General features: G+C 39.4%; 1 protein-coding gene across 13 annotated transcripts in view; it reads left to right on the top strand.

Moving 5' to 3' along the window:
* Nucleotides 1-20,414, top strand: part of msi2b (musashi RNA-binding protein 2b) — a 299,715-nt gene extending 279,301 nt beyond the window's left edge. For 4 of the 13 annotated variants that reach the window (XM_050034918.1, XM_050034912.1, XM_050034896.1 and 1 more), the window contains 3 exons: nucleotides 5,785-5,964; nucleotides 9,972-10,126; nucleotides 15,974-20,414. In XM_050034918.1, the coding sequence (XP_049890875.1) occupies nucleotides 5,785-5,964; nucleotides 9,972-10,126; nucleotides 15,974-16,018 (380 nt within the window). In that variant the 3' untranslated portion in view covers nucleotides 16,019-20,414. Of the gene's footprint in view, nucleotides 1-5,784; nucleotides 5,965-9,971; nucleotides 10,127-14,576; nucleotides 14,648-15,973 lie in introns of all 13 variants that reach the window. The other 9 variants (XM_050034942.1, XM_050034956.1, XM_050034929.1 and 6 more) reach the window with 5 other exon arrangements.
* The last annotated feature ends 7,052 nt before the right edge of the window (nucleotides 20,415-27,466 follow it).

Genomic DNA, 27,466 nt, shown 5'->3' with positions numbered 1-27,466 from the left:
ACAAGACATTAAATATGTATTATTTATGAAATGTCTGTGCTCTCTGAAAAGGGTGTCTAGTGCTGTTAATTACTCAGCCATTCATTCAGAAAAGATTATTTCAAATGGAAAGTGAAAGCAAGGCTAGACAGCAAAAGAGCTGTTAGTTTCTTTCACGCTATTTTTAAATGACATTGGTGAAAATGGAAAAGCTAATTATGGTAGCTCCAAAATTCAAAGCTAATTTGAGAAGCAGCATGTCAAGTTTATTGACATCTTCTGTAGAGTGATGTGGTTTGATGGCCACCAAGGAATCTCAGTGGTGCCGCGGGGGAAAGGGAGGAGCGACTGCATGAAAAATTATTCCTTGCAGAAATGAAAATAACTTATGTTAATAGATTTTTATATTCCCTAATTCCCAGTATTCCCTGTTTGTGGACGGTGGGAATAACAAGTATATTTATAAATATTCAAAGTCAACATATAGCTGATAAATACATTTTTAACAGCTTTCAGCAAACTTTTAACAGCATCAAAATATTACAAATACAGACTTTGTTGTTGTTTTGTGTAAGTCCCTGTACTATGAGACCTGTTAATCAACTTTCGGGTAATAGCAAGTTCCAGCAGAGTTTTTAATTATACCGGTGAGGCTGCTGTTAAGTTAACATTTGGATCACGGATTGGGCCTTTAAAAGTGTGTATGTGTTAGTTAATATGTTGAGTTTCTCCGGGATTTCAAATGAGGATAACTTGGTGCAGAACACTGGCGAACTTATGAAAATATTTTTCACATTCTGAAGTCCCAACAGGCCCGGGAGCGTGACGCTATATTTTATCATCAGCGTGATTAGTTTTATTTTCCAACTCGCGAGAAAAAGAGCAGCAGTACTTTCAAGGTTTGTGATTCCTCCTTAAAGGCAGTCACCTGGCAAAGTGGGAACGAGAGCAGGGCATTTATCCACTTAAAGAGAGCCACCCCGATGATGTCAGTAACAGATGACTGCAAGACACTCCCCTCTCCGTCGCCTCGCAGCCAGCTTTGGTCACTGAGGGCAGAAGGGAAAGAGGGTGGGGGTAGGGGAGATAATTACCAGTATAAATGAAGCCCTGCGAACGATTCGCACTGCTGGGTCCCCTGATCTAGTCTCCAAGGCAACCTCAGCACGCTCATTTGTTTTGTAGATGAGTAATTACATCCAATTAGTGGCCAGTGGAAAAAAAAGGAGTCCAAGAAAGGCCCATTGTTCTGGATAGATTGTGTGAATATTAATAGTGGGAAGGTCTGAGGCACAGTGATATGATCGGTGATACTAATGCAGCTGTGGGCACACTCTGCCCAGTCTCATCCTGCATAACAGATCAGATAGCCACTGATGAAAATATATGGCTTTGAGAATGTGTGCCCGCATGTTTGTGCATGAGTGTCTGAGTAGTACTCTCGTCCAGCTGCCTCTGTCCGGCAGACAAAGCCAGTTTCTTACCTGAGCCTGCCGCACCTGCAGACAATGCTACGGCATGCAGTGTCTGGAAAAAGTCTCAGATTTCATTACCTGGCAAATGTTATGTAGGAAGGTCTCTTGAGTTCACCTCAGCAGAAGAAATACTACAAAGTATGCAGTTCATATTTTTATTATACGTCACCACTCACTAACACCTAGCACTGCACACTGCAGCGTATCTTCATACAGCGCTTTGTATGATGTCTTACAAAATTAGCACCCCTGCTGGTCATATTGGGTTTAGGAAAAGAATTGTGGTTGGGGGTCATCACATGTACTGTGATGCAACAGGATGTGATGTGACGAGATATTACTTTTGTAAGTGACTTTAAATAACTCAGTGTTGACTTTTGGTTTCACACAGGACATGGACCATTGTCTCTTTGGTCAAAGTCCAGTGTTTGTTTGATCCGTCCGTCCAGCCCCATTGGCTCCCTACGCACTTTGTTTGCTCTTTATACTACCACCTGACTTCCTTTGCTCTCATATGAGGAAGGACAGCCTTCAGTGCATAGAAGGGTTGGGTACTGAGCATCAGTTCACGTACAGTACATCGGTGCCAGAGTTCGGTACTTGTGAGCACATTTGAGTAAGAATGCTGGGTTTAAACAAGAGGCTGAAGTGCCTCAAAACCCACAGTGCCACTGGGTTCAACTTCAGACAGGAGGCAAAAGCATACCAGAACTGGTAGCAGTATCAGTTCAAATGTGAACAGTGGCGGCAGTGGCTCAGTCCATAGGGACTTGGGTTGGGAACCGGAGGGTCGCCGGTTCAGGCCCCCTTCCGGACCAAATGCGGAGCATGGCCTGGTGGCTGGAGAGGTGCCAGTTCACCTCCTGGGCACTGCCGGGGTGCCCTTGAGCAAGGCACTCAACCCCCTAACTGCTTGGGGCGCCTGACCAAGGCAACCCCCTCACTCTGACATCTCTCCACTTTGTGCATGTATAGGTCCTGTTTGTGCATGTGTGTGTATTTCGGATCTGTGTGTTAATGACAACGGAGTGAAAACTTGAATAAAGTTTTCATGTGTGTTAATGACAACGGAGTGAAAACTTGAATAAAGTTTTCACTTTAATACTTTAATAAAGTATATAAAATTATAAAAAAAATAAATTATAATTAATTACCCAACCCTAGTGCATAGTCACATGATCACAGCCTCCTGGCTCATGATTATGTGAGTTATATCTGAATTATAGTGCATTACTATTTTAGATGTATGTACGAACAGTGGATGAGAACAGCCTGTGCACTGATATGTGGTAGTTAGACTGACTCACTGGATGTAACTGTTGGTAAAGGCCTACCATTGGCCTGGCTGTCTTAGCTAGCTTCCTGCATTCTAGCCTTCTGTAAGGGCACCATTACTGCATCCTGGACTTGGCGTCGCCCAAGATGATTGTGATTCATTTTGAGAAATACAAACATCCCAGGGCGTTAGACCCCCTTCACCAGAATGATTATGTGTGCTCCCATACCATAATCTAGGGCTGTACGTTGCCATGGAAAAAGGTCTGTCTATGTGAGACTATGTGGTTGTCGATAGATTTGAAGAGTAAACGACATTAGCATGGTGTTGATTGTCCTTGGGAATTTGATATTGGTTTAAATGATCCTTTATGAGATTTGGACTTTTTGCAAAGCTGGACATACACTGTCTCGATTCGTTCCGATTCAGTCCAATTCTACCCCAGAACTGGTCGCTCCTGACTAATTTTTGAATCAGGCGGAATTTTTGCAAGATCTGTTGTCAGCTGTCCTTGCAGTGTGAGCAGCTCTACGGCCTAAATCTCCATATCGCTGCTGTCAAAAGATCTCTTACAAACTGGACTTAGCTTGATCTGATATTAATGGAGTAGTAGTTTGCATGTTGTGGCCAAAACTGTAGTCTGTTGTGAAATAAAACTAAACTTTGCTGCAGAACTGACCATTTATGTCTGCATCCTTCAGACATCTGCAGCTCTTGTTTTGTCTTGTGCTTTCATTTACAAAAGAATAGAACAGAGTAATGTTGCCTTTCTCTCTTTTTGCAAACATTGTTAAGGGCAAAGTCATCAATAATTAAACTTTATTGAAACTGTCAGTGAACATCGATGGTTCTGTGTTTACATTCGGTGTAGGCGCCCACCTTGTGACCAGTCAATTGATCCGTACAGTGCGAGTATAAAAATCTCAGATCTGGCTGAGCAGAAAGGCCGATTAAAACCTGTAATGTGTTAACATAAGATACAGGATTAAAGACAACACAGTGTCTGCCCAGCTTAATGTGGTTAACTTGCTTACTAAATAGCAATGATAATGAAAATATAACAACCATTGTTATCATTATTAGGATTATCTGTCACCACATCCTCTCTTTTCATGTGTGAAAAGGTCACTTATATCCACCTGCAGCTTCACTTTTACTAAGCTGATGTTTACGTATATTTATAATATACTGTATATTTATTAATGAAGCATAGTGAAAGTATTATAAAATGGAAAGTAATGCCTGTTTGGTTTCAGTCTCTGCACTGTTCCAAACTGGTGACATATTTGGAATAGCTTCTTTATGAATTCTCAATAACACGTTTTGGGCTATTGTCAAATGTTTTTTCCCTGTTATAATTATTCCATTGATCCAGTTTTCCTCATTAGCAAGGCCAATCAATGTTCTGTGACATTTGTCTAAGTGAAGTAAATGGAATGATTGGTTCTTGAGCTTTGTTCAATGTGTCAGACATTATGTGACGTACGTGGGAAGCCTGCCGTATTTGGAGCCTATAATTTGATGAGTGGGCAGACAGCCCACAAGTGGTGAGATCAGAGTGCTAAAAAGCATTGGCGGAGAGAAACATGGCTGGTGCTTACATTCCATTTGGCAGAAGTGGACTGTCTCACTCTGAATGGGTAGAGGTGAAGTGGCTTTGAATGGCTATTCGCTCCAGGACCCAAATAAAAAAACAAACACACAGCAGGGGAAACCCAGCATGGAAAAGCCGGTGTCACCAATCTCAGTCCCTCCTGAGTAGATTAACTCTGTTATCAAAGAGGTGTGAGAAGGAGCAGTTTCTTTTAATTGCACTCTTTATATGAGCAGCTTGTCTCAGATTAAGAGGACAAGCAATAAATGCCAGCACGACTTATTGCTGAAAGACATTTTCTAAACTGTTGATAATCCACCATCTGTGTCAAAGAGAGAATCATTGGAAGAGGCCAATCTGAGACGTGCTTAGAGTACTTAGTGCACTTCAGAATGCCTATCATCAATAAACATGAATGTCTGTATCTCATTCACATAAAAAACCTTATCATCTGTTGCTACTGGTTAAAAAAAAGCTTTAAATTAATTATTGATTGGTGCACACAATGTTTCTTTTCATTTAAATGACAAAAGCTTCCTTCAGGTGTGTCGACGAAGAGTTTGAAATGAGAAATGTATTGACCTGTGTTTTAATGAGTCTTCAGTTTTATCTCACTCCTTAATGATTGGAAGAAAATATGGAGGGCACAGGTCAATTGTGCAAAATCCAGAATATCAAAGCTGTGGCCTTACTGTTTATTTTGTATTTATTGTTATTGGTCCATTTGAATCTAGTCAAGGTGTTAGAGTAATGCTGGGTTCACATGGAATCAGGCAGATGATAGACGGCACTGTCCAACGAAATGGCAGGACAGTAAAACAAAACACGCATGACAATATGTTGTGATGGCGGGGTGTCGAATTGTTAACAAATTATTTTGTATTCACTATTTTATTAAATTATTCTTGTAATGTCCTGCAATTGCCCATGCTTTCTCTTTGTGTGAAGGAGCCACGTAACATCTGGTTGTAAATTCAGCAAAAGGTTAAAATATTTTAACTTAAAACAGCAATGCCGTCTAGCATTACTGTTGCCGGTATTCTCTGTCGGCCCTTGTCCACTAAAATCATTTCCAGTTTGCCGTCTACCATCTGCCTGATTCCATGTAACCACAGCATAACTGAGGGGGTCTCACAGTAATTGTATCCTTTCAGGGAGAGATAGTATGTATCCATATTTGTACAGCTAATGTATATGATACAGCTGAGCGTATCAAACACGGACCATATGCCAAGGGGGCCTGGCCACATGGTAGGAGCTGCTGGGGAGGGAGGGCAGGGGGGGGCAATTAAAGCAGACAAAACTCAAGGATGTATTTTTTTTTTTAAAAGAAATGGTGTAACACACCAGCAAGCTATGCTTAACAATCTGGACATTGACTTTGACAATGAAAAAAGTTGTTTTCCACAATGATGGAGTCCCCTCCCCTCCCCCTCCCCACCCTATACTGTATCTCCCAGGCCTCCCCGATTATGGGTTTTACTCTGCGCCCAGTGACCAGAGGGGGGGGCCCTGCTCCTTTGCTGACTATGGCTCCCTGGGGCCCCAAGCGGCTCAGATGCTGCACAGTGAGCATGCCACCTCCGCCTGCAACTCCCCCCTCCAGCACCTACACAGCCCGGATCAATTTAAGAACCCAGGTTTGTATATGCGCATCTATCTCATCCACTTTTTGGACTTTTCAGTTTGATTCATGACATTATTCCATGCAGATGATCTAATCTTATTTTTTTATATACATTTTCTCTTGCTTTTGTTAAGAAAAGAAAAAAAATCCCCCCTTCAAGAAAAAAAACTATAAAAACACGTCTTGCTGACAAAATAGCATTGCATGTTCCTCCTCCTTTCTTTCAATTTTTAATGTAGATTTTCTGTTTCTTTGTGAAGTTATGTTCCAGCCCCTGCTTGCACATAAGGGGCAGACACATACAGAATGTAATCCTTCATTTGCATGTGAACAAAATAACTACTGATGATGTCGGAGAGTACACTGGCCTCTCTAACAGCTCAAGTTTATGTGAATTTTGAGCTGCAAAGGAACGAGTTAAGTGTGGGAGTGAGAGTCTTTTTTTTTTTTTCTTTTTTTTTTTTTAGCTGAGCCCTTTAAGTATTTTAAGTGTAAGAATGATTGCTCGTGTTATTAGTGTGTAAAAGTCTGACTAGGAAATCAGTGGAAATGCTGTACGATGAAAAACACTTAAAAGACAACATTTTTGCATAATGCAGCCATTACTCTACAACACAAGCACATTTTCATGTTGTGTGCTTCTTCTGATGCTCTCTTACCTACCTTATGTAATCACAGCTTTAAAAAGCCAGGGAAGAGATTCCACTAAAATATACCGCACATTGACATTTCAATACCTGCATGCAATGCATAAAATGTATTATAAATTCATGCTATTTCTTTGAGAGCAGACAGAAGTCTTCAGAATTAAGAACTTTTTGGAATACTACAGTGCATATGTATGTGTATCTGTTTTTTTTGTTGTTTTTTTCTGATAATGATACGCTCATGATGTTTGCACTGGCATGACGTACCACCAATGTTTATTTCATGTAAAACAGCTGTGAGTGAAGGAGGTCTAGTTTAGCAGAGTGCCTTCATGTGATGTGGCTGTCGTTGCTTGTTGTGGGTGACAGTGTTGACCTACACACAGCGGTTAGGTTCCCTGTCTCTGGAGACTCACGTGGCCCTGCTGGCCTCTTCAGTGTGGTGCCTGCACTAATATGTCTCCACCTCCGCTTCACCGTAGCAAAAATAAACAAAACAAAACAAAAGAGGCTGTCCTTTCACCCTTCTGGACCAAAACAGTGAGTGTGTAAGTGAGGGGCCAGCTCTTGCCCTAATGGTTAAAGTGTTGGCCCGCTGCCCCAGGCAGATGTTGGCATTTCCTACAGACAGTCTGTACAAACTTCAGCTCAGCAAATGGCAAAGACCACACATAGAAGCAACCGCACAGATGTGATTTTTTTGAAGGGTTTCTTGCAGGCCTGCAGTTTTAGTATCATTGCGGCAACACTTGTACAAGTGTGATAGCACTAGAGACATTATCCACCATACCCTCAACTTCCTATAGATCTGTTAAGCAGTGTGAAGTGTTTTATATCATACACAGCTGCATCGCAGGGGGAAGATTACTGCTGCTTTACATCACTGCAAATACACACACCAATTATGCGCCATTATCTCTGTTGATTTTGAGGCCTGGTTGTAGCATGCTAATTTACTGTACTTTATAGTCGACGTAAGAGTAGAAAGGGTACATATCACCTCAGTGTCCTTAGCAGCAGCTACTGTAAGTCACTTTCTTAGACTGTGTTGGTGTGTCCTTGTTTTGTTTGAGTTTTGCTTGGTTGGTAAAGCACAGGTTTTCCTCACCTGACAGGACACGTTCAAATCCAGAGTGAGTCAACACAATTTATCTGCTTGTTGTCTGTGAAATAGACTTTATATTTGTAGCCGATGATATGAAAATCATAGAGCACATTATAGTAAATGGAATCTCAACGGCGCTGTGTATTTGGATGTTTGTTTAAAGTAGATAAGAGCAGAATTGAATAATTTTCAGGAAGTCTAATTGATTTTTGCGTACATTAGGTGCTTTATGATGATGATTATCAGCCATAGGTCATAGATTATCCGTATTTCATTTATCGTGTCATTACTGTGCAAATGCTATGGTGAGCAGCCCCGCTCCTCTCAAAGTCTGAAGATGAAGATTGTGCCGCACAGATTGCGAGCCTGAAAGGGAGAGCAGGATAAATGCAGTTTGAAGGCAGATCTCATTAATAAATGCTCTTCTTGTGCACACTGCCTACATCTGTACTTCAGTACAACAGTTAAGTGAAATAAAAAATGAAGCAAATACAACTTGGAAGACACGGACAGGGAACGTAGAACACGGTGTTCTGTATAGAGTTAGACATTCTCTCACTCAGGTATTCCCATTTTCCTTTGAAAGTACTTCACACACAGAAGTCACTGTGAGCATCAAATGATTTTCTCTCCAGTCTTTTCAGTCAGATGTACCTGCGCCACAAGTACCAAAAACTGAACCATGAGAAAGACTAAGCGCCATCATTCCTGTTACAGCTGGCTCTTTTTTTGAACAACAATCTGACCCATGTTGCACTTGAGATTTTTTTGCTCCCAAAGTCAAATGCAGAGCCAGTGCAGCCCCTACATTTAAAAAGTCAGCTTCACAGGGAGCGGGGTGAGACACACTCTTAATAAAAATCACCAGTCATAGGAATAAAATCCTTAATTATATAATAAGCCAGCCTACTGGGGGCTGTGCAGGCAAGATAAGAGCACTAGCTGCACACTGTTAGAAGTCCTTAAAGTTAAACAGCGGTGTCAACTCCAATAGATGTGTCTTTAGTGAGATGACTTCATTTTTCTAGAGTGCTTTACATGGATATCTAGAGTATGTTTCCAGGTGCTTCTAATGGACCTAACCTGTCTAATACAGCTTTGATAGATGAAGCAGTGATATGTTTAACATGGTGACAATGATCCAGTTTGTACACTGTCAACACATTGGATTTACTGCACTATTTTTTTTCTTGTATTACACAGGCTTCCTCTCAGGCATCATAAGCTCATATATACACAAGATCGAGCATTTTTCTGTGGTCGGAAGATTTTTCTTTTTAATACAGTTTTTTTTTTTTTTTTTTTTTTTTCTCACAGTCTGTCTTTGAATGAGGGTGAGACGGAGGGTTATGTGAAGCTGACAGCAGAGGAGATTGCTGTTAAGAGATCACTGCATTTTTCTTTCTCCCAGACTGTTTTTTTCCCTGTGTTGCCAGTGTTATTGGCCTTTAGTAGGCATCTAGATTTTCAAAAGACATTTTATTAGTCTGAGTTGCTCTTACTCACAGGGCAAAGGTGGTAAGTCATGTACAGTATTTCTTTTTTATCCCCCCTGAGTTTGGACCTGCAGATGAACTGGGGTCAAGCTTTTATATTTCCCCCTTATGCCTCCTTCTCTTGTCTCACATACCTTTTTTGCCTTATGCCTCAACAGCAGTTACAGCAGCAGACTGGAGAGCTGGAATTATGGAGAATATTTTTAGCCGCTTGCTATGAATCACAGGTCATATAGGAAAGCATAAAGTAGCATATTTCAAATGTCTGGGTTCAAAATGCTGCAGTAAAATCTGAAATCTGTAATATAATAATCCTGTGTTACTCTTCTTATTCAGCAGCGAATGTTGTTTTACAAGTACTCCTTCACATTATGCATGGCAACATTGACACTGCAACCTTACTAGTTTATTAGCATGGTGGAAGTATTTCTAGCAGCGTGCTTGTTTTGTGTTGTGCATGATTATACAAAGTGAATGTTACTCCTATGCATAATACACACAGCATGTATATTATACTCAGAATATTATACTGGATTCACTCTCAATTTTTCAAAAATCATGTCAAACCTAAATCCTGCACCATCAAATTAAATTAATAAGCAGTAAGTATCTGTAATATGAGTTATAAGCAAGTCCTTGGAGACAAACATGAATCCAGTAATGTGTTCTTTTGATTTAAATGTTTCCTTTTGAGTCATAGCAAGTTAAGAAGCGTACCGATTGTTGTTGGGTGTTTCTGATCTGCTCTGCTCCCTGTTGTGTTTGTATGCAGGCACCAACCCGTCAAGGCCCGGAGGTTTCCCTGGTGCTAACAGTCCAGGGCCTGTGGCTGACCTGTACGGACCTAGCAGCCAGGATTCAGCTGTGGGCAACTACATCAGTGCTGCTAGTCCTCAGCCTGGCTCTGGGTTTGGCCCCAGCATCACAGTGAGTACTCTCATGCAGACCGCCTGTTGTGTCTGACCGCACCTTGAGCTCAGCTCTGTGTCAGAATACCACCACTAAAATTAGACACTAAGCCAATGCACGCTGATTGTGATGTTCTGTAACACGAGACTTTTTTATCACAAGGAGCAGAGCTTACTAATTATAGGACTCTTCAACTAACTAGATCAAAATAACCACCACCTGCCTTATAGCAAGTACCTTAAATTCAGTTGAGTGCAAAGCAACCAGTCAGTACAGTCTAAGAGTTTGGGTTATTCCTTAGCAGAGAGCCACCCACTGTCATTGAGGTTCAGAGGTCCCATAAGCACTTTGTACATCAGGGTAAACCCTGTCTTAGCTCTCAAAGTTATCTGTGTCAAATGCAAATGTTTATTCCCCTTAGCTGTTGCACAAATCACCTCACTCCAGACTCTGTGTCACCTTCCCAGAACAAATTTTCTTTATTTTTAGAAGCCCATCTGTCCCAGAGCTTGAGTTTGCGCCGACACAGGGACAATGCTTCCAAGCAGGTTTTACCTCTCCCAGTGTCCTTGTCCAGGTGTAGTTGTTCAGCCAGGTGCTGCTGCACTTTTCCTCTTGCTGATCAGTTAGCTGCCAATTGCCATGTCAACTCATAGCAGGGCTAGTAGAGGTGACACTAACAAAGAGGTGTTCTCAGTCCGACTATGTGAATGTACTCTGTCTTGTCCTGTGTGTGTCAGTTTAGTTGCAGCAACTCGTTAATAATCCCGCCTCTTGCTTTCACTGCAATCAAAAACGAAACCAGGGCAAAAATGCTTGGAAGGTCCCAGTGACGGTGAAGACACAACCCGGCAAGATAGTGGCACTCAATAAAAATGGGGAGATGTAATTTACAATGTAGTTTCCTCTTTTATTATAACCCCAAGCCCTGGAGAGATCATCTCAACACCTATAAAATGTCTGAGGTGTAACTTCAACCAAGCTTGACGTAAAGAGGCTACCTTATTTAGCATTTATAAGCAGTATATTAACGTTTAATAAGTCATTTATAACACATTAAAATGTAGTTTTATGCAATGATAAAAACATGAGTTTTTTTATGAATGTACAGTATTTGTGAATATTGATAACTTCTTCTGTGAAGACATGTTTTTATATCATTCATCCTATCTCAGTGTTACCAACAGCGACTGAAGTCAAACTTGCCAACCCTCACCATTTTTACTGGCCTTTGCTGGTTTCCTCCCAAATTATGACAATTTTTCACACCTTTTTTCCTTTTAGTTATCACAGCTTGTTTCTGGCAATTTACTGCTTGTATAAGCCCTAAGACCCCCCCTCTTCCTGCTTCTCCAACCCTCTGGAAAAGGGCGCCCATCGAGCCCGTGTGAGCCAGGTGTGGCCAGTGGACACCTTGTTTCTTTGCTGACCACGTTACTTGTGCATAAGTCAGATGGAACGCTCTAGTGGGGGTTTAAGGGCTGCCTCAGAGGCCAGTGGGAACCCAGCTTGCCCTCCTCCACCGAGACAGGGTACCCAGCTGTGTTCTAGAGACCGTGAGCCTCCCATTCCCCCTGCTTAGGCATCCAGGACCCAGGGGTGTGGAGGTCCAGGGAGGACAGCTGGCCTTGGGTGCCTGGCCTGGGCCAAGCCTATAGCCTGGCCTCACTCCCTTCTCCTGGAACTAGGCTGGAGTGTCAGGGTCATGAAGTAAACACTAAACCAAATTCAGTGTATTAAACAAAAAAAAGCTGATTCAGTGTACCTGTCTTTTTTATTCTTTGTAAGTCAACAGAATGGGGGCGTCCAGTAGCTCACCTGGTACAGTGGGTGCTCCATGTACAAAGGCCACATCCCTGCAGCCATGGGCTCCACCCAGTTGGGGAGCCCATGGCCCCTTTCATGCTCAACCTGTCCTATCTAATAAAGGCAAAAAAACATAAAAATGATAATTAAAAGTCAACAGAATGCAGGAAACAAAGTCCTGAAACTGGTTTTGATATCCTTCCTGTTTTTGAGGTCTCATGGTTGGCAAGTCTGACTTAAGTGCAACATCATCTAGTTATCTTATAAATGTTTCAGTATTGCTAAGTTACCTGTCGAACAGCAGGTAAACACTGCATAATGTGTAACCCAAATATTCAAATGTTAGTGTCTAAATTCAGTCAAATCAAATGATTAAGCCAGAAGCTCAGATTCTATCTCATGTTCAGGACCTTGTTGTCAACGAAGGGATGAGGCTCAGACTCCCCAAAAGAAGACTCAATCAGTGATCTGTTTACTTTGCTCGTGTGCTGGTCCACCCTGGACCTCACTGAATAATTAATCTGAAATTTAACCATGTGAATTTTATGGCCCCTAGCAAGGTGCGGCGAGGCCGAGCTCCGCCACTCACCACCAGGCTTGTTGGGGGCATGTTTGCACTGTTTTACTTGACTGAACTGAGTGACACAGTATAGTTTATGAAAATAACACCTGCTTTCTGAAAGAAGCTAATTAATGCGTGGCTTAACTGAGGTGGAATAACAACAAGCCCATTAGTACTGCGAGCAAGCGCTGCAAGACTACAGGGTGAAGACACTCTTTCCAAACTTTATAGTCCACATCATTATTGAATTTACTTCTGCGGCAACCAGAAAGTACAAGAATACTCCATTTTGTGGAATTCTAGCAGTTATTCTTGTACTTTTCAAGTTGAGTTTAAGGCATGTTTATCAGGAGTTTTCATCATGGTATTTATGGTTGTGCTTTTGTGGTAAATTGTGACTTGCTTTGTGGTTTTGCCACAGAAACAGTCCCACTGCACAAACTGATAAATCTCCTGCAAGAAGGGTAACGGCTTAGTGAGGATGGAGCGAATGTGAGACTTACAAGCAGCAGTGCTGTCGGTATGGGATAGTGTCACTGGGAGCAAATGTGCAAATCGCTCATGAAAAGATAAAATGGCTCATTTTAATTTCAGTAAGTTTGTGTAATTGATTTATGATATCCAAACAGAAACAGAGCTTAACAGAAAAAATACACTTTATTGGCTTTTTGCTTCCTAAGCAAAGCCTCTCTTATTAATTGTTTTAGCTCCACTGGCTATCTGCAATAATCTGTTGGTCTCAGTGTAGGAAGCAAAATATTTGTTATGAAAGACCAGGCTGGCTCATTTTCAAAGCAGATTTACCAGCAGATAGTTTACAAATGGAAATGAGCCGATTTGTTTCCATTATTTTCCATTTGTTGCAACAGTTTGTAAGCGTGCTGAGATAGAGAGTGTAAAAACATGTCTTTGAATGCATCAAATACATTAAACCCTGGATAGAAATGTTTATCATATTTACCTTAAAACAATCTAAAAAGGGCAGATTTATAGAAGAGATCAGTGGAGAATGTACTGTATTTTACCCATATAATAGAGGCCAGGTTTTGTGATTCCCTCGCAGAATGTCAAATTGTGCCTGTGATACCACGCACTAAATCACCACTTCAGAATTACCCAGTGAATCAAACAGAGTGCAATAAAGCAGAGAGGTGATGCCGCGGCCCTGCGACTCTCTGCTCTCGGCGAGATGATCTCTCTATTCAGAACATTAAAATGGGAAATGATTCAGAACTAAAATGTGCTTTATAATTCCTTTTTTTTTTTTTTTTTTCCACTGAGGATGCTATTGAACTGAATACACGTAAGATCATCATGTGTCACAACCTCATGGTTGACTTCAGAGTCGCTGATTTGTCGCTCAGTCTCACGCTCCAGCGAGTTTATTAATCCCTTTAGCCAATATCAAAACAGCCACTGTGAAGAAGCAGTAATGAACTTAACTGGATTTTTTTTATGCAAGACAATTAGAGTGCAATTAGTTGATTGAAGTGATAAAGACAGATAATGGCTGGTGAAAGTGCTTCTCTATTCAATCCAAGGATTTCTGCAGACCTGTCAGCAGCAAAATTCACAGTATCCTGATAAGTGAGCTACATAATGAAGTCCATTCAATACACAAAAACACAGTGATCTTACTGAGGGGTGTTTGTGATCCTATTCTCCACATGCTTTCAGATTCAATCAGCTGTGTATGTCAGCATGAATGGGGATTGTGTGTGTTTTATTATCTCTCCCACATATTGTTTCCTCTTTTTTTCACTATGTAACCTGAGAACGATGCTGGCGTAGAAAATAAACAAAGTTACTGTATCTTGGATGATTTAACACTGTATGTACTTCATTATTAGTATTAATAATATTTCTAACTCTTCTTAACATCTTCTACCATTAAATGAGTCCTACTTCCTGTAGTCATTTTGCAGTGTTTCTCCATTACAAGAATATACAATGAACTTGTATAATGTATATGACGATAGTCTCCTGCTCTGCTGCTGAACATGATCAAACTGAATCAAAACGTTCACAGTCATGATATGATACTCACTTTTTCTTCCCTTGAAATGCATACTGACAACAGCACTAACTGTACACTTTTAGGGCCCGTTGATTGCGACAGCTTTTACAAATGGATACCATTGAACAGGTGGCCGGTTGCCATCTCATCAGAGGTATTGCATTTTATTTACTGTGCATTTCTCTCTCTAATACATGTTCATCACGTCATTCTTTGTTTATTCACCTCCCTCCAAATGACAGAGCTGGTAGTAAAGTGCGAGTGTGACGGAAGGTTTATGTCTTCATAAATCAGAGGGCCTCTGTTGGCGAGGCGGTCTGCGTGACGACGGCAGGAAAGATTATCATCGATTTAAACAAATTCAATCATGATCTGTTTGTTTGTGCGGCTTGCCGTGGGAAAAGTTTATACTTCAGTCACACACACCCATCTACCACCGGTTCTGCCATTTTTCTTTCTTTTTTTTCCCTTCTTTTTAACATTTTGAAATGTTTCCATTTTAAAAAAGTCTTGCACATATTTTCCAAGGAGAGAACTCTGATCACACCTCTTCACCGCTATGACACTAAAATAAATCCAAAACTTTTTACTAACAAGTCAATGGCCTTGAATCATTAAATATTAACTAAGCAGTAAATGTCCACGAGGAACCAAATATTTCAGTTTCATCATGTTTATTTTGTCTCTGTAATTCATCTTTATTGTCAACATGTCCCTCACATGTTCAGTAGAACCGCTGTCATCTATACAAACCCATTCAAAATGTCTTGAGCTTGTCGTCTGCTTCCAGCTAGTGTGTTTTGTAGATGTAATGTGTGGTGTGTGTTGAACTCATTTGTGCACACATAGGCGTAGATTTCAGGGGCCGGATGACAAGCCCCCCCTCAACATTTAGAACATGTGAATTTGTCCCCCCCAGTAGAAACATGAAAGTAGCAGAGGTCTTTCATTTTGACAGAATTAAAGACATTTACACCTTAAATTGATGCAAATATCCCTTCTGTCATATGTGTCCCCCCACAATGTTTAAATGAAACCTACGCCCCTGTGTGAACATGTGTGTTTAAATGATTGTTTAATGGGTTATTTCCCGCTTAACAATCTACCCAGCTAAGCATTACAGCTATTGCAAGTCTCAGCGGTAGCGGCATATGCATGAACATGATTGCTAAGTTAAGAAATGCTGTAACTGAGAAGTATAGACTTTTCTAATTGTGAACATACATGCACCAAGTTGTTAAACAGGGTTTACTTTACTGTAATTATGTGTACATACGTTACGCCTGCAGCAAGTTTTGACCTGCTGCTGTTTGTGGTAATTGCCGTCACATTTGTTTCATGCTATCGTGCCTCACACAAGTATTTTATTTGGAGGTCGTATTAATGACCACAGATATCTGTCATTAAATGTCACGGTGTATTTGACAGTATTTATGTTTTCTAATGCTGCTTCTTTGCCTATTTTTTCTTTATCATCCAGCAGAGTATATCTGGTGGCCCAGGAAAGACAGGACGAAGTTTCTAATTGGCTTTGTGTGCAGGTGACGCTATCCAACTTCAAGCACTACAGCGTCACCCAAGCAAAAAGAACGAAAGTCGGAACCACATGAAGAAGAAAAGAAAAACGTTAGTCATCTCAGAAAAATAACAACTGCTGTACTATAATCCAAACCTCCTATAACTTTACAACCTGGTTTGGTATGATGTTTCACGTCGATTTCATTCACCAATCTCCTTCCTCTGTTAGCTTTTGTTTTTGATTAGTTTTTAGAGCCGTCATTTTAGTTTTAACCTTAATTTTGTGTCCTTTTATTTGATCTTCTAGTATATTTGTGTAAATGGATTTTTTTTTGTTTGTTTGTTTGAAGTACGGGGGTCATAGCCAAGAATATCTGCAAGTCATGTCTTCATCTTTGTAGTGTAAAGGAGAAATGATTGGATGTTCCATTCAGTCTTTCCGCGAAAAAAAAAAAGAAGAAGAAGCTCAGCGTGGAGAGACTCGGAGAAAAAAAAATTAAATTTTAAGGAAAATTTAAAGAGGGTATCTAAGTAATAAATCTTAGTAGCTGTTTTATTTCTTGTGATGTCTCATTGTTAACCATAATTACCTATTTTTGGGCAATACAAAGAGGACTCCAATATTTTTATGGTCCTTTTTTATAAGTGTTGTTTTTGTTGTTTAGAAATATATATATATGCTATAACAAATTTCATATAACTACATTGTGAATTCAAACTTGAGAAAAAGAAATGTAGCTGTACATATTATTCCAGTCACTGCATATAACCAACTCAGTGAGAGAATAGCATATTTTTGTGATGGTGTGTCAAAAGAACATGTTATAGCGTGTGAATAGAAGAAAAAGCTGTAAACAGTTATTATTATACTTTTTTCTGCTGGAAGACGGTATAAACGACCCCGGAGACAAACAGAACACACTTGCTCTGTAAATACTGAAGCTGAATAATTTTACAAGTGTCATACCAGCAAATTTACAAAAACGGTGAGTTAAGTCAACACAGTTTTAAAGAAATAAAAAAAAAAAAGAGCCTGATTGGTATCTTTTGTCTAACTGTTAAGATATCAGTATCATTTTAAAGAGAGAGAGAGAACATTTCAAAGAAAGAGAGATAAAAAAAAAAGAGATTTAATCCAAAGCACACTGTACTTAGATGTGAAGATTAGAACTTGAACCAGGCATTTTACAGTGCTCTGTGCATCCTGACACTTTTATACTCTTGAGAGGAACTTGTTAGTTGTATGTTATTGTTTGTTTCATCCTGCTTGTTCCTGACTCGTTTTTTTCGGAACACAATATCTGGGCTCTGTGCTAGAGCCTTTTATGTAATGCTTGTTCTCTGAATCAGTTCTTTTATGAATGAATTAGGAAAGTAAACATTTTGATACCATACCTCAGCCTTTGTGAGTTCTATTGTGGAATCATTGGCAGGTTTTAATTTATTCTAGTGGCAAAATAAATGAAAACACTGAAAGGTAACAAAGCGAGTAATCATTGCACTGTGAGTAGTGAAGTACAGGCCATTTTTCCTATTTGCACATGTATATGTCGGCTTTTTAAAAGAAAAAAAAACGGCCCTGTGCTTTGGGATAGTATGAAGGATTTTGGGGTTAACGTATTCTCGACTAGACAAACACTTCAGAGTTTTGAGGTGAGTTAACAGCTTGGGAAGTAGTAACTGGTATGTTGCAGTGTGGATCTCTTTATATATTAGACCCATGTCTCATCTAAGGATATTTATACAGGGTTAAAAGATGACACTGAATTATTCACTCTCTGTCGCTGCACCAGGTTTTACACAGTATGTGTGGTTGATGATTTTACTCATGACGAACATTTAATAATAATGATAATAATAATATGCTCCAGTCCGGTTTTTAAAGTCATTAATGGAATGAATGGTGTGTTTTTCTGAAATACTTTACCTGCTGCAGGTGTACTTGTTGTTTTCGTTTTTACCCACTTCTTGTCTCATTTCTTTGATTTCAAAACAACCAGGTAAAGAAATATGCTGGATACTTCTAAAGTAAATGATATGGAGGTGTGATCAAGTAATAATTTAAAGAGTAAAGAGAAAAAAAACCCTTGTAATGTTCAAATGTAAAAGAAAATAAGAAATACAAAACTATAAAAAAAAGAAAGATGCTTCTTTGCTGATTTCAAGTTTAATCAGAGTTTTATTGATACTTTGTGGTTTATATATTAATAATTGTAATATACTATTAAAATGTACTGTGCATCCATTGCTTTCTCTCTTTCCATTCCCCATCCTCAGAGATCCTACTTCTTTTGTTGATCATTCATGTATTTCATTAGTGTGTAAAGAAATCACAGTTAACTTGTAAACAGAGTGCTGTCTTTGATACCAGTGTAGTGGTCTTTGTTGTTCTCCCTTTGCTCTACCTCTCCTTTCTCTCATATTTATCCCTCTCCCTCTCGCGCTCTTTTTCTATCTCCTGTAATTACAAAGTAGATGTTATATAGGACTCATTATATAATACTTGTAGTGAATAGTGGATTTAGGACCAGTCAAGATAGACCTTTCTCTAAATGATCATGTTATTCTGATATTTGCAGACAATTATTTTGATAGAGGTTCATTGTAATTTATTCCCTGTATGTTTTATTTTTATTATTTTTTTTATTTTTTATTTTTTTGGTTTGGTTTGGTTTTTGCCACTCTCACATGGTTTCAGCTAACCAAAGCTCTCATGGATGAACAATAGAGAAACAGTTGCTGTAAGATGGAATTGTACACAAGGCATTATTTGGATCCCCACCCTTGAATGTTTTAAAAGGGGTGTGCCATACTACCTTAAATGCTAACGCTAGATATGCAAAACTTTTTCTTTTTTTTTTCTTTTTTTTTTTTTGGATTATTTTTTAAGAGGGACACAAGCTATAATTATGGACAAAGATTTTATGTAAAAAAAAAAATCATATTTTTTTAAGAAACATACCAATGATTACCACATTAGTCATAATACAGATCATAGTGCAGTTTAAATAGCCTGTTATATCTTTTAATGCTTGTACGCCTTGGAAATATCCCAGAAGCCTTTGGCATTTTTAGAATACACTGTTTATGATCTCATATTTCTTAAAAAATCACATAATTTGAATCTTAGATCTGGGAACTAGTTTTTGTTTTAATTAATGTTGTTCACACATATTGACATTATAGAGGCATTTCTGTAAAAGGAAAGCCCATCAAACAGAAAACCTGTGGAGCTAAAGGATTAGCAGCAGCTGTTAAGGGATGCTGTGTATCAGGGCTGATAAATAAACAGTTAAATTCACACCCTGACGTTGGACTAGCACCCTAAATATCTGCGACTCGTTGCTGAGCTAAATCAGAGCAGAAAATTATAATTAAAATTTGAATTCAAATGCTCAAAGTTTAACAAGGGAAAAAAAAAAAGACATTTCAAAGAATGTCCAGGATTCAGACCTGTTAGATTTACACGAGCAGCTGCGTTTCAAGCAAAAACAAAGCTATTAAAAAGCCTCAAGCTGTGTTCACACTCCGACCGCAGACTGAGTTATTTTTGGAGTATAATTTCAAATAAACACAATTTAGCTTTTATACCCGTTATTTCATTTATTTCACCTCATGGGGTCTTAAAATTGAATACTGTTTCATTAATAAATACCATTAGTGTCTATTTGTTCTTCTCCTCCAGTATAAACTGTCAAATTACATACAGTATGTACAGTAATGGCAGCTTTGTAAGTGGCACTAAAAGACAAATTATTCCAATTAATCCAAAAAGAATAAAGAATATTGTGTTATTTAAAAACAGGCAAAGAGAAATTATCCCAAAACACAATGTCCCATGTGTTAAGCAAGTCTAATTATATTAAACTTTATTGTAAAATGATAATCATATTGGATGATACAGGAAAAATATAATATTTGACACACAAAGGAAAATTATAGATGATGTTTCAAAGTATTAATGCTTATGTTTGACTCATTTGCACATTATAGTTTTGCAAATGTCTCAACATTAGAAAAACAGTAAATATGATAATAAGAATAAATCATTTACCATCTTAAGTGTACCAGTTATTAGACAGGATAAAAAGAAAGTGTTCTTCATGTTCATTTGCAGCATTGTCCCTTTTGTTTATCTGAATATTTTATCACATAATAAACTATAACTCTAAACCACCTACAGACCGACACAAGAGGCTCATCAGGAGCTGTAGTTGGTTCCAATTTTGCTGCCGTTTCATCTGAAAAACAAATAACAATGCAACAAGTGTGAGATACATTATTTTGTTTCTTACTGTTGCAGCGCCTGGTGGCGCTTAGATTATAATGAACCCCTTCTGGATTGAAAAAAAAACAACAACTTGAAATGGCTCATTTTCCCTCACACAATCTTTAAAAAGAAATGGACTCTTCTATTGTTTTGTGATCCTGTAGCTTGGACTTTAAGGTAGCATGGCTCTGTTGCTGTAATTACATTTTATCTCAAACTGACAGCAGTTTACAGCTGATGAATGTTACACATCTTAGTAGACTAGCTTATCCATTTGGGGAGAGGGGAGGGGTCTTGGTTTAAGAAAAAAAAATAATCAAAAAAGAAAAAAAGTCAACCTGGAAGTTGTTGACATTTGTAGTGTACTACCGTATCCATTTAAACTTGAATCTCGAGGCAAGTGCTAGGCAATGGCCAAACAATTTATCCCATCCACTGTGGGAAAATCCCACCCTGAAACCACACGTGCTTCTGAGATTTCTGTCGTCTTGGATTCAAATCTGTTTTATGGATATGAACAACTGTCTCCCCAAAGCCGGGACATCACGAGGACTGTTCGGGCTCTGCTCTATTTCCGATTAATTACACTGACTTTGAAGGCTCATTGAACGTTCTTGAGCATTTATACCCAGAAGAGGCTTATTCATAGTGGTGCTAATGGTTTTAAACCAGACAATGTGCCCTTATCTCTGAGAGATACTGGATACTGTCACAGTGACCACAAAGTGACTCTCACCAACACCACCGTTTCTAGTGTCGCCTCTCTTGTTTCAGGATAAAACACAGATCGGTTCATGTTCACAAATCTAGACTGAACTCTTCAAGGTGACAGAAATAGCACAAGTTCAACTGTACTGTCGTGTTTTAGGGTGAATTTCCCCTTCAGTCCAAAACCATTGCCATCTCACCCATGCTCATTACTAAATATATACATGCAATTGCAATATATATGTGTATAGATGAATATATATGTGCAATTCCCACACATTTGAACTGAACAATATTAGACTGGAGACCTCAGCTGTATACAGAATACTCCTCACACAGCTACACCCAGGTTCATATAGCCATCATTAGCTTATGTTCACCAACACGAGAGTTCACCCCTGGCGTGTTGTCGAGTTTGGAGCAGACCGCATGGCCTAGAGGGGAGCCTGGAAGCTCTTCAGACTGCATGGACGGCAGTGTGAGGCTCTGCTGTGCTTCCATGTTTCTGCAGGCTGAGCACAGAGCTCTCTTCACTGCTGTCTGCCCATTCCTAACACTTGCCCCTTTTTTTTATGTTAACCGACTTTTTATGGCGAGAGACAGACAGACTTGACTGACATCTGAAAGCATCTTTCAGGTTATCATATGGCTTGCTCAAGCCCTGTTGTAAAATATACAAAAAATAAAAAATAATAGTAATAATAATAATAATAATGGATGGGGGTCTCTCACATATCAAATGTGGAAAGTCTAATTTTATATTTGTATTTTCAAATAATAATATTGACAAAAAATGTCTGTGAAAGGTTTCCATCCTCTACTGTGGTCCAGAAATTGATGTGTCTGTCTGGAAAATAAATAAAATAAACTGAATTGTTATATTACTTGTTTTCACTGTTTCATTGCATTTTTATTTTTGGTAATATATTTGCAAATGGTGCAAAAAAAACAACTAATAATATTTACCTCAGCATTTCAATATCATAAGTAATTATGTGGCAAACCATCACATCAAAGAGACATTCACTCCCCATACTGTAGAGCATCTGCTGACATCCCATAACTGGATACTTGGCTGCGTAGGACAGACTGTTGTGTGTACTTTGTGTTTATTTCAGACAATAGGGTTTTTTCCTTTTTCATTCCACATTTTCACTCGACCACACACTCAGCATATCGGCGCCAGGATCCTTCCAGGTCACTCATAAGTCAGCAGCATTAATAGAGTCTGAGCACCACGGTGCATTTGGGGTGGAAGCGGTGAACAAACAAGTGCAGGCGTGTAATTCTGCTGCCCCTCAGTGGTCTCTCCCAGCACTTGGGAAGATGCAGCGCTTGCGGGAGGAATAAGCTCAGCGTCCACCAGTGCTTTATTTTTCATCAGCAGTATCACATGGAGAGTATCAATATTAGCTGAGGCTCAGCGTGTAAACGGCTGAGGATGTGATGAGGAGATGAGCAAACAGGGCTGCAGCATGACGGGCCTTTTAGAGCCTTACAATAGCAGAGACACACACATGAAGTGTTAGGGTTTACCTCTGATGTGATTAGTCCTGCTTTGGCTTGTGATGAAGAATTTCATTTCAGATGCCAAACACAAAAATCTGATTCATTTTCTGGGGTGAACCAAAAAGTGAACCACAGAAATTCTAAAAAAAAAAAAAAGAATTCCTGCTATCTGACATGAACACTGACTTTTTTCCTAAAATCACGCCTGTTCTTAAACGCTGCTTTCTGACTGGATTGTTCCATTCCCACTAAAGTGACTCTAATGTGCATTGTATATCTTAAAGTGGCAATCATAGACATAGCTAAGTATAAATATAATTATGTAATGAGTGCTCTAGAGCACATTGAAAAGATCTTTTTTCTACACGTTGACTGTGATAGACTGTGATTGTTAAACATAATGTTACTGCTGCATTGAAATTCAGGGATCAGGATTTTTAATGCGGGTGCTTGTCAGGTGAGACCAACAGTCCGACAGCTTCATCACTCATTCAGACAAGGTGATCTATAATTCTGACTGAAATCAATACTGTTCCCAGCTCTGTTTTTCAGAGCCGAGGCGTGAGAAGTTTAGTTCACGCTGCAGTCATTGTGTTTGTGTAATGAGTAGAATGATAATCTAACTGACAGTCTGGACTATTGTTTCACTTTTACAGAGGCTGCTTTTGATTTTTTTTTTTTTTTTTTTTTTTTTGCTTTGTCTGAGATCCCAGTGTGGAGCCCAGTCAGAAGGTATGTGCATATAGCATTTAAAAAAAAAAAAAAAACACTTTTGGATGCCCAGTATTCCACTTTTTTTGTTATATTACAATTTTTAAATAGTTGTAATAAAAAAAGTTAGAAAGTATGTTTTATAATGTATGTGTTTTGTTTAATCCCAAGCAATAGAGATATAAAAAAAAAACATATAGAAAGCACACGTGAAAAATGTGCTTTTGTGATTTTATTATGTTCCGCTTCCTTAGATGTGACAGGAGTTTGTCCGCATTCCTGGTCACTGTAATTAGCAGACAGATTCATCAAAGAGTTGATGCTCGAGCTCGTCTGTGTTTTTAACTCACGGGCCCAACTGGTTGACCTTTCCAGTCCACCTGCCTTTTAATTAAGTGCTAATTAAAAGCGCCATTATGATCAGAGAGCTCGACACTCGTCGGCCCTTAAATACAAGGATTCAGGTCTACAGTGGAACACTGCAAGACAATCAGCAGTCATTATGGGAGCTAAATGTCAGCTCACAGCAGAGAAAGGGGAGCTGTCACTAATCTATGGCATCAAAGTTTGTTTTAAAATAAAAATGTGCTATGAAATATTTGAGCAGCAGGGCCAAGAGTACAAAAATGTATCACCTTTAGTCATCTATAGATGATCTCTATTATCTATAAGCTTAGAGGTAATTATTAAGTGCAGCTGCCTAATTAAAGTGACCTAATCCTGTCTTACATTTTTCTATATTTCCAGTGGAGTCATTTTATATTTATGTTGCTTGATATTTAACCAAAAACACTACATTTTAGGGTGTTGATGCACTTTTACCTGGCCACATACACACAAACTTTACCAAATATGTGTGCAGCATGTCACCAGCTCATTTGATGGCCTCACCTCATACCAGCGGCTCAGTGTAAATTTCCCATGGGCCAGTGCTAACAGGCTGAATGTGACAGCTCCTGGCAAACACAAACAAGCCACATTGTGCAGGAATGCCGCTGCGAGGATGCAGCATGGTAACAACACTGCGGCCGCCGTGGAGGTGTAATGAAGAAGTGCTGGTTCAAGAGGCGGTCTGCTGCCACCTCCGTGTGCGTCAGCCTGAAAAGCAGAGGAGAGAGCTGAAGAATACCTACCTGGCTGCCATGCATATTCATGCAATGATGTGGTGCTGCAGCAGACTCACCACCCCCATCCTCCAGCACTGAGAGGACACCTCAGGGCCCCTCAGCATTTATTAACGGTAATTAAGAGCTAGTCTGAGATGCTGGCATGTTTAATTGCCAATTACAGGTAGGTTAGATATAGATGAAAATGACAGGTATTTATATAGTACATCAGCCTAAATAATCAAGCTGTGTTTATACCTGGGAAATGAATGAAAGGTTGGGAAGCATCCAGGATCCTTACAGAAGCCTGGCATTGTAGGAATTCAAGTGCAATAATGAGCAATGTTCAATGGATATGCACTTAATTTTATGTGCATCACTAAATTATCTCCCCGCACAGCCATGTAATGGTTGCTCCTCTTTTGAAGCGGAAAATTTTTTTGACAGAGCTGTGTAATAGAGTCAATAGTTGATGGGAAGACTGCTGTGGATGGGGAGATGAGGCACTCAGGTGGCTGTTTCCTCCCAGACTCCAGGCCTAATGTAGCCTTTGGCATGGAAATTGACGTGACATTGATGGGCACTCTCCCGCCAGCAGAGAGTCATGCGCCTGCACAGCCTTCCAATTCACTAATAATTGCTGATTAAAAACTAGTTAAGAGTCCATGAAAACTCAAATGTGCATTAACCAAATGACCTTCTGGGAATGGCAAATAGTCTGCAGCCAGGAACGCGGACAGCTTCGTATGTGAAACTGGTCCCTGGACTGTTTTTGAGAAGGTGGAGATAAGAAACAAACAGGAGCGTGTTGTGTGAGGCTATTGAGTTTCTCTGAAGAATCAGTTTTATTGTGTCCTAATCTTTATTTTTTCTTTTTATAAAATGTTCTTGAGCTCATATGACCTTTTCGTTACGTAAGAGGAATCTGTCAATCTGACAAACACTTTAAGATAATCCAGAACATGGTGCCCTAATCCGGTAGATAACACCAACTGAGTATTATATCTTAAAAAATCTTAAGAACATGAAATTAAGCTTTATTTTTAACAGACTGTGGCCTATTGACAGAATATAAATCCAATTAATTAGTTGTAGAGGATGCTAATAGATTAAAATTAGGTTTTATATGACCAGTATCTACGCATTTTTGAATTCCTTTATCAGAACTCCAAGGGATGAGTTAACTGTAATCCCATTACTTTGATGTTTCATTATCCCCCTAACATAAATTATGCTGAATATGATTTAATTATTAGCAAACTGTCATTCCACATGGTCTGATGAAGACAAGGATGGATCCTACTTTTTAGTTTATTGTATGTGATGCAGGGGCATACATTTTGTTTCAACACTTGGGGGGTCACATTCATACATTCACACAGAGGCATTTTTTGTGCGCACATTTATGGTGGAAATGTCTTCACTTGTGTCAAAGAGTTTGCTATTCTAATGCAAATGTTCTAAATATTGAGGGGGACATGTCCCCTGCGACCCCCCCCCCCCCAAATCTACACCTAAGATATGTTGTCACATAGAGCATAATCCTTATCATGAAAATGGAATTATAAAATACTTAGAGTGTCAAATGCAGACAGCTGAGAAGATACACTTGCAGTCTTTTTTTATAATCAGAGTAATTATAGCTTCCATGTTTAGACTGAGCTGTATGTAGCCAACTGCATTGAAAAGCCAGAGAGGCTATGAGCTAACTGACTCAGAAAATTCACACATTGTGTCCCTCTTTTCTCTCATATTATCCACCAGATGAGGCATTACATGCTTACAAAGGCCATCGCTTTTGGCCCAGATCACAGAGGATGCAGCTGTCTGTTCATTGTTCATCATCATTGTCTTCATGGATCCGATGCTCCAGAATCAATAGCTGCCTTAGAGCAAACTAGTGAGCAACAGACTGTAGAGGCAGGTAAGAGTGTCAATTATTGCTGGAGGACAGAATACAAAAATACAAAGTAAATACCGGGGGGCAATGGTGTTGATGGGATCATTACTGATGGATTAATGATTACTTGGCTGGGTGCTGCAAATTTCTGGCTTTTAAAGCTCACTTTACAGTCTGCAGTCTTTACTTTGTGGAAAAAATATATACCTTTATGCCCAGTGTGATGTCAGTACATTTCCAGTCCTCCCTGTGCAGAGGCATCCCCAAAACTTTTCTGACAGCAGTTAGATTAATGAGAAATAAATGTGTATGTGTGTAGGCGGGAAGACTATGTTTATAACCAACAGGTCAAGAGGCCTACGAAATCTGATGTTGTTAGAGTATGTGTCCCTAATACATGCTGACCTTAGGGTTAGTGGTTAGGGTTAGGGGGTTATGTCAAAATGCAGTGGTTAGGGTTAGGGTTACCCCTCCTCCTTATCTATTAATTTACTGAAATCATATTTAAAAAAAATCAGACATTTGGGAAATGGCAGAGTGGAGAGCATTTGAGAAGAGAAAATGAAAAGCAAAAGCCACTCAGATCATCAAGTACAAATACAAAAGACAAAGTTTGCAAATTTGCACATGTCGTATACTTTTGTTTATTTTCATTGTTTGTTAGCTAAGTTATTTGTTTGTGTTGATTTCTCATTGATTCCTGTCCTTGCTGTTAATAGGAGTAATAATAATAATAATAGTACTAATTTGTAAGGGGTGGCAGGGGGCACCAGTGGAAGCTTGCCGAGGGCGCCGGAATATGCTCAATCCAGCACTGCCAAAATTCTCTCCAGTACAAAAAAATCCTCATGCTGATTTTTTTGGTCACAATGCAATAACTTCCTTGTCTAAATGTCGCAAATCTCCACTAGAAGAAAAAAGGCCCACAGTTCATTAATTAGCCAAATTCATATAGTATTTATAGGATTTGTGATAAACCTAAGAACCAAGTCGTAGAAATAGCCTCAAAGGGGCATGAATATTTAATTTGATACCTCTAATGTCAGGTAAGAGCCGTATCACAGTGCGGTGTAATCCAGTTGTGATATGGTATCATGATTTCTGTTAGGATACAAACATTACCATGCTTCTTTGACACAATGAAAAGCTCAGAAAATCAGTTTTGATGCCTCTGAAGTCACCGCAAACACCAACGAGAGCTCTGCGCATGAGGAGGAACAAAAGCATTTCTGTCGGCCAGCGCTGTCATGC

The sequence above is a fragment of the Epinephelus moara genome, chromosome 3 (assembly GCF_006386435.1).
Source record: "Epinephelus moara isolate mb chromosome 3, YSFRI_EMoa_1.0, whole genome shotgun sequence".
Lineage (NCBI taxonomy): Eukaryota > Metazoa > Chordata > Actinopteri > Perciformes > Serranidae > Epinephelus > Epinephelus moara.
The sequence above is the reverse complement of the archived record's forward strand: the minus strand, read 5'-3'. Positions and strand labels throughout refer to the sequence as shown.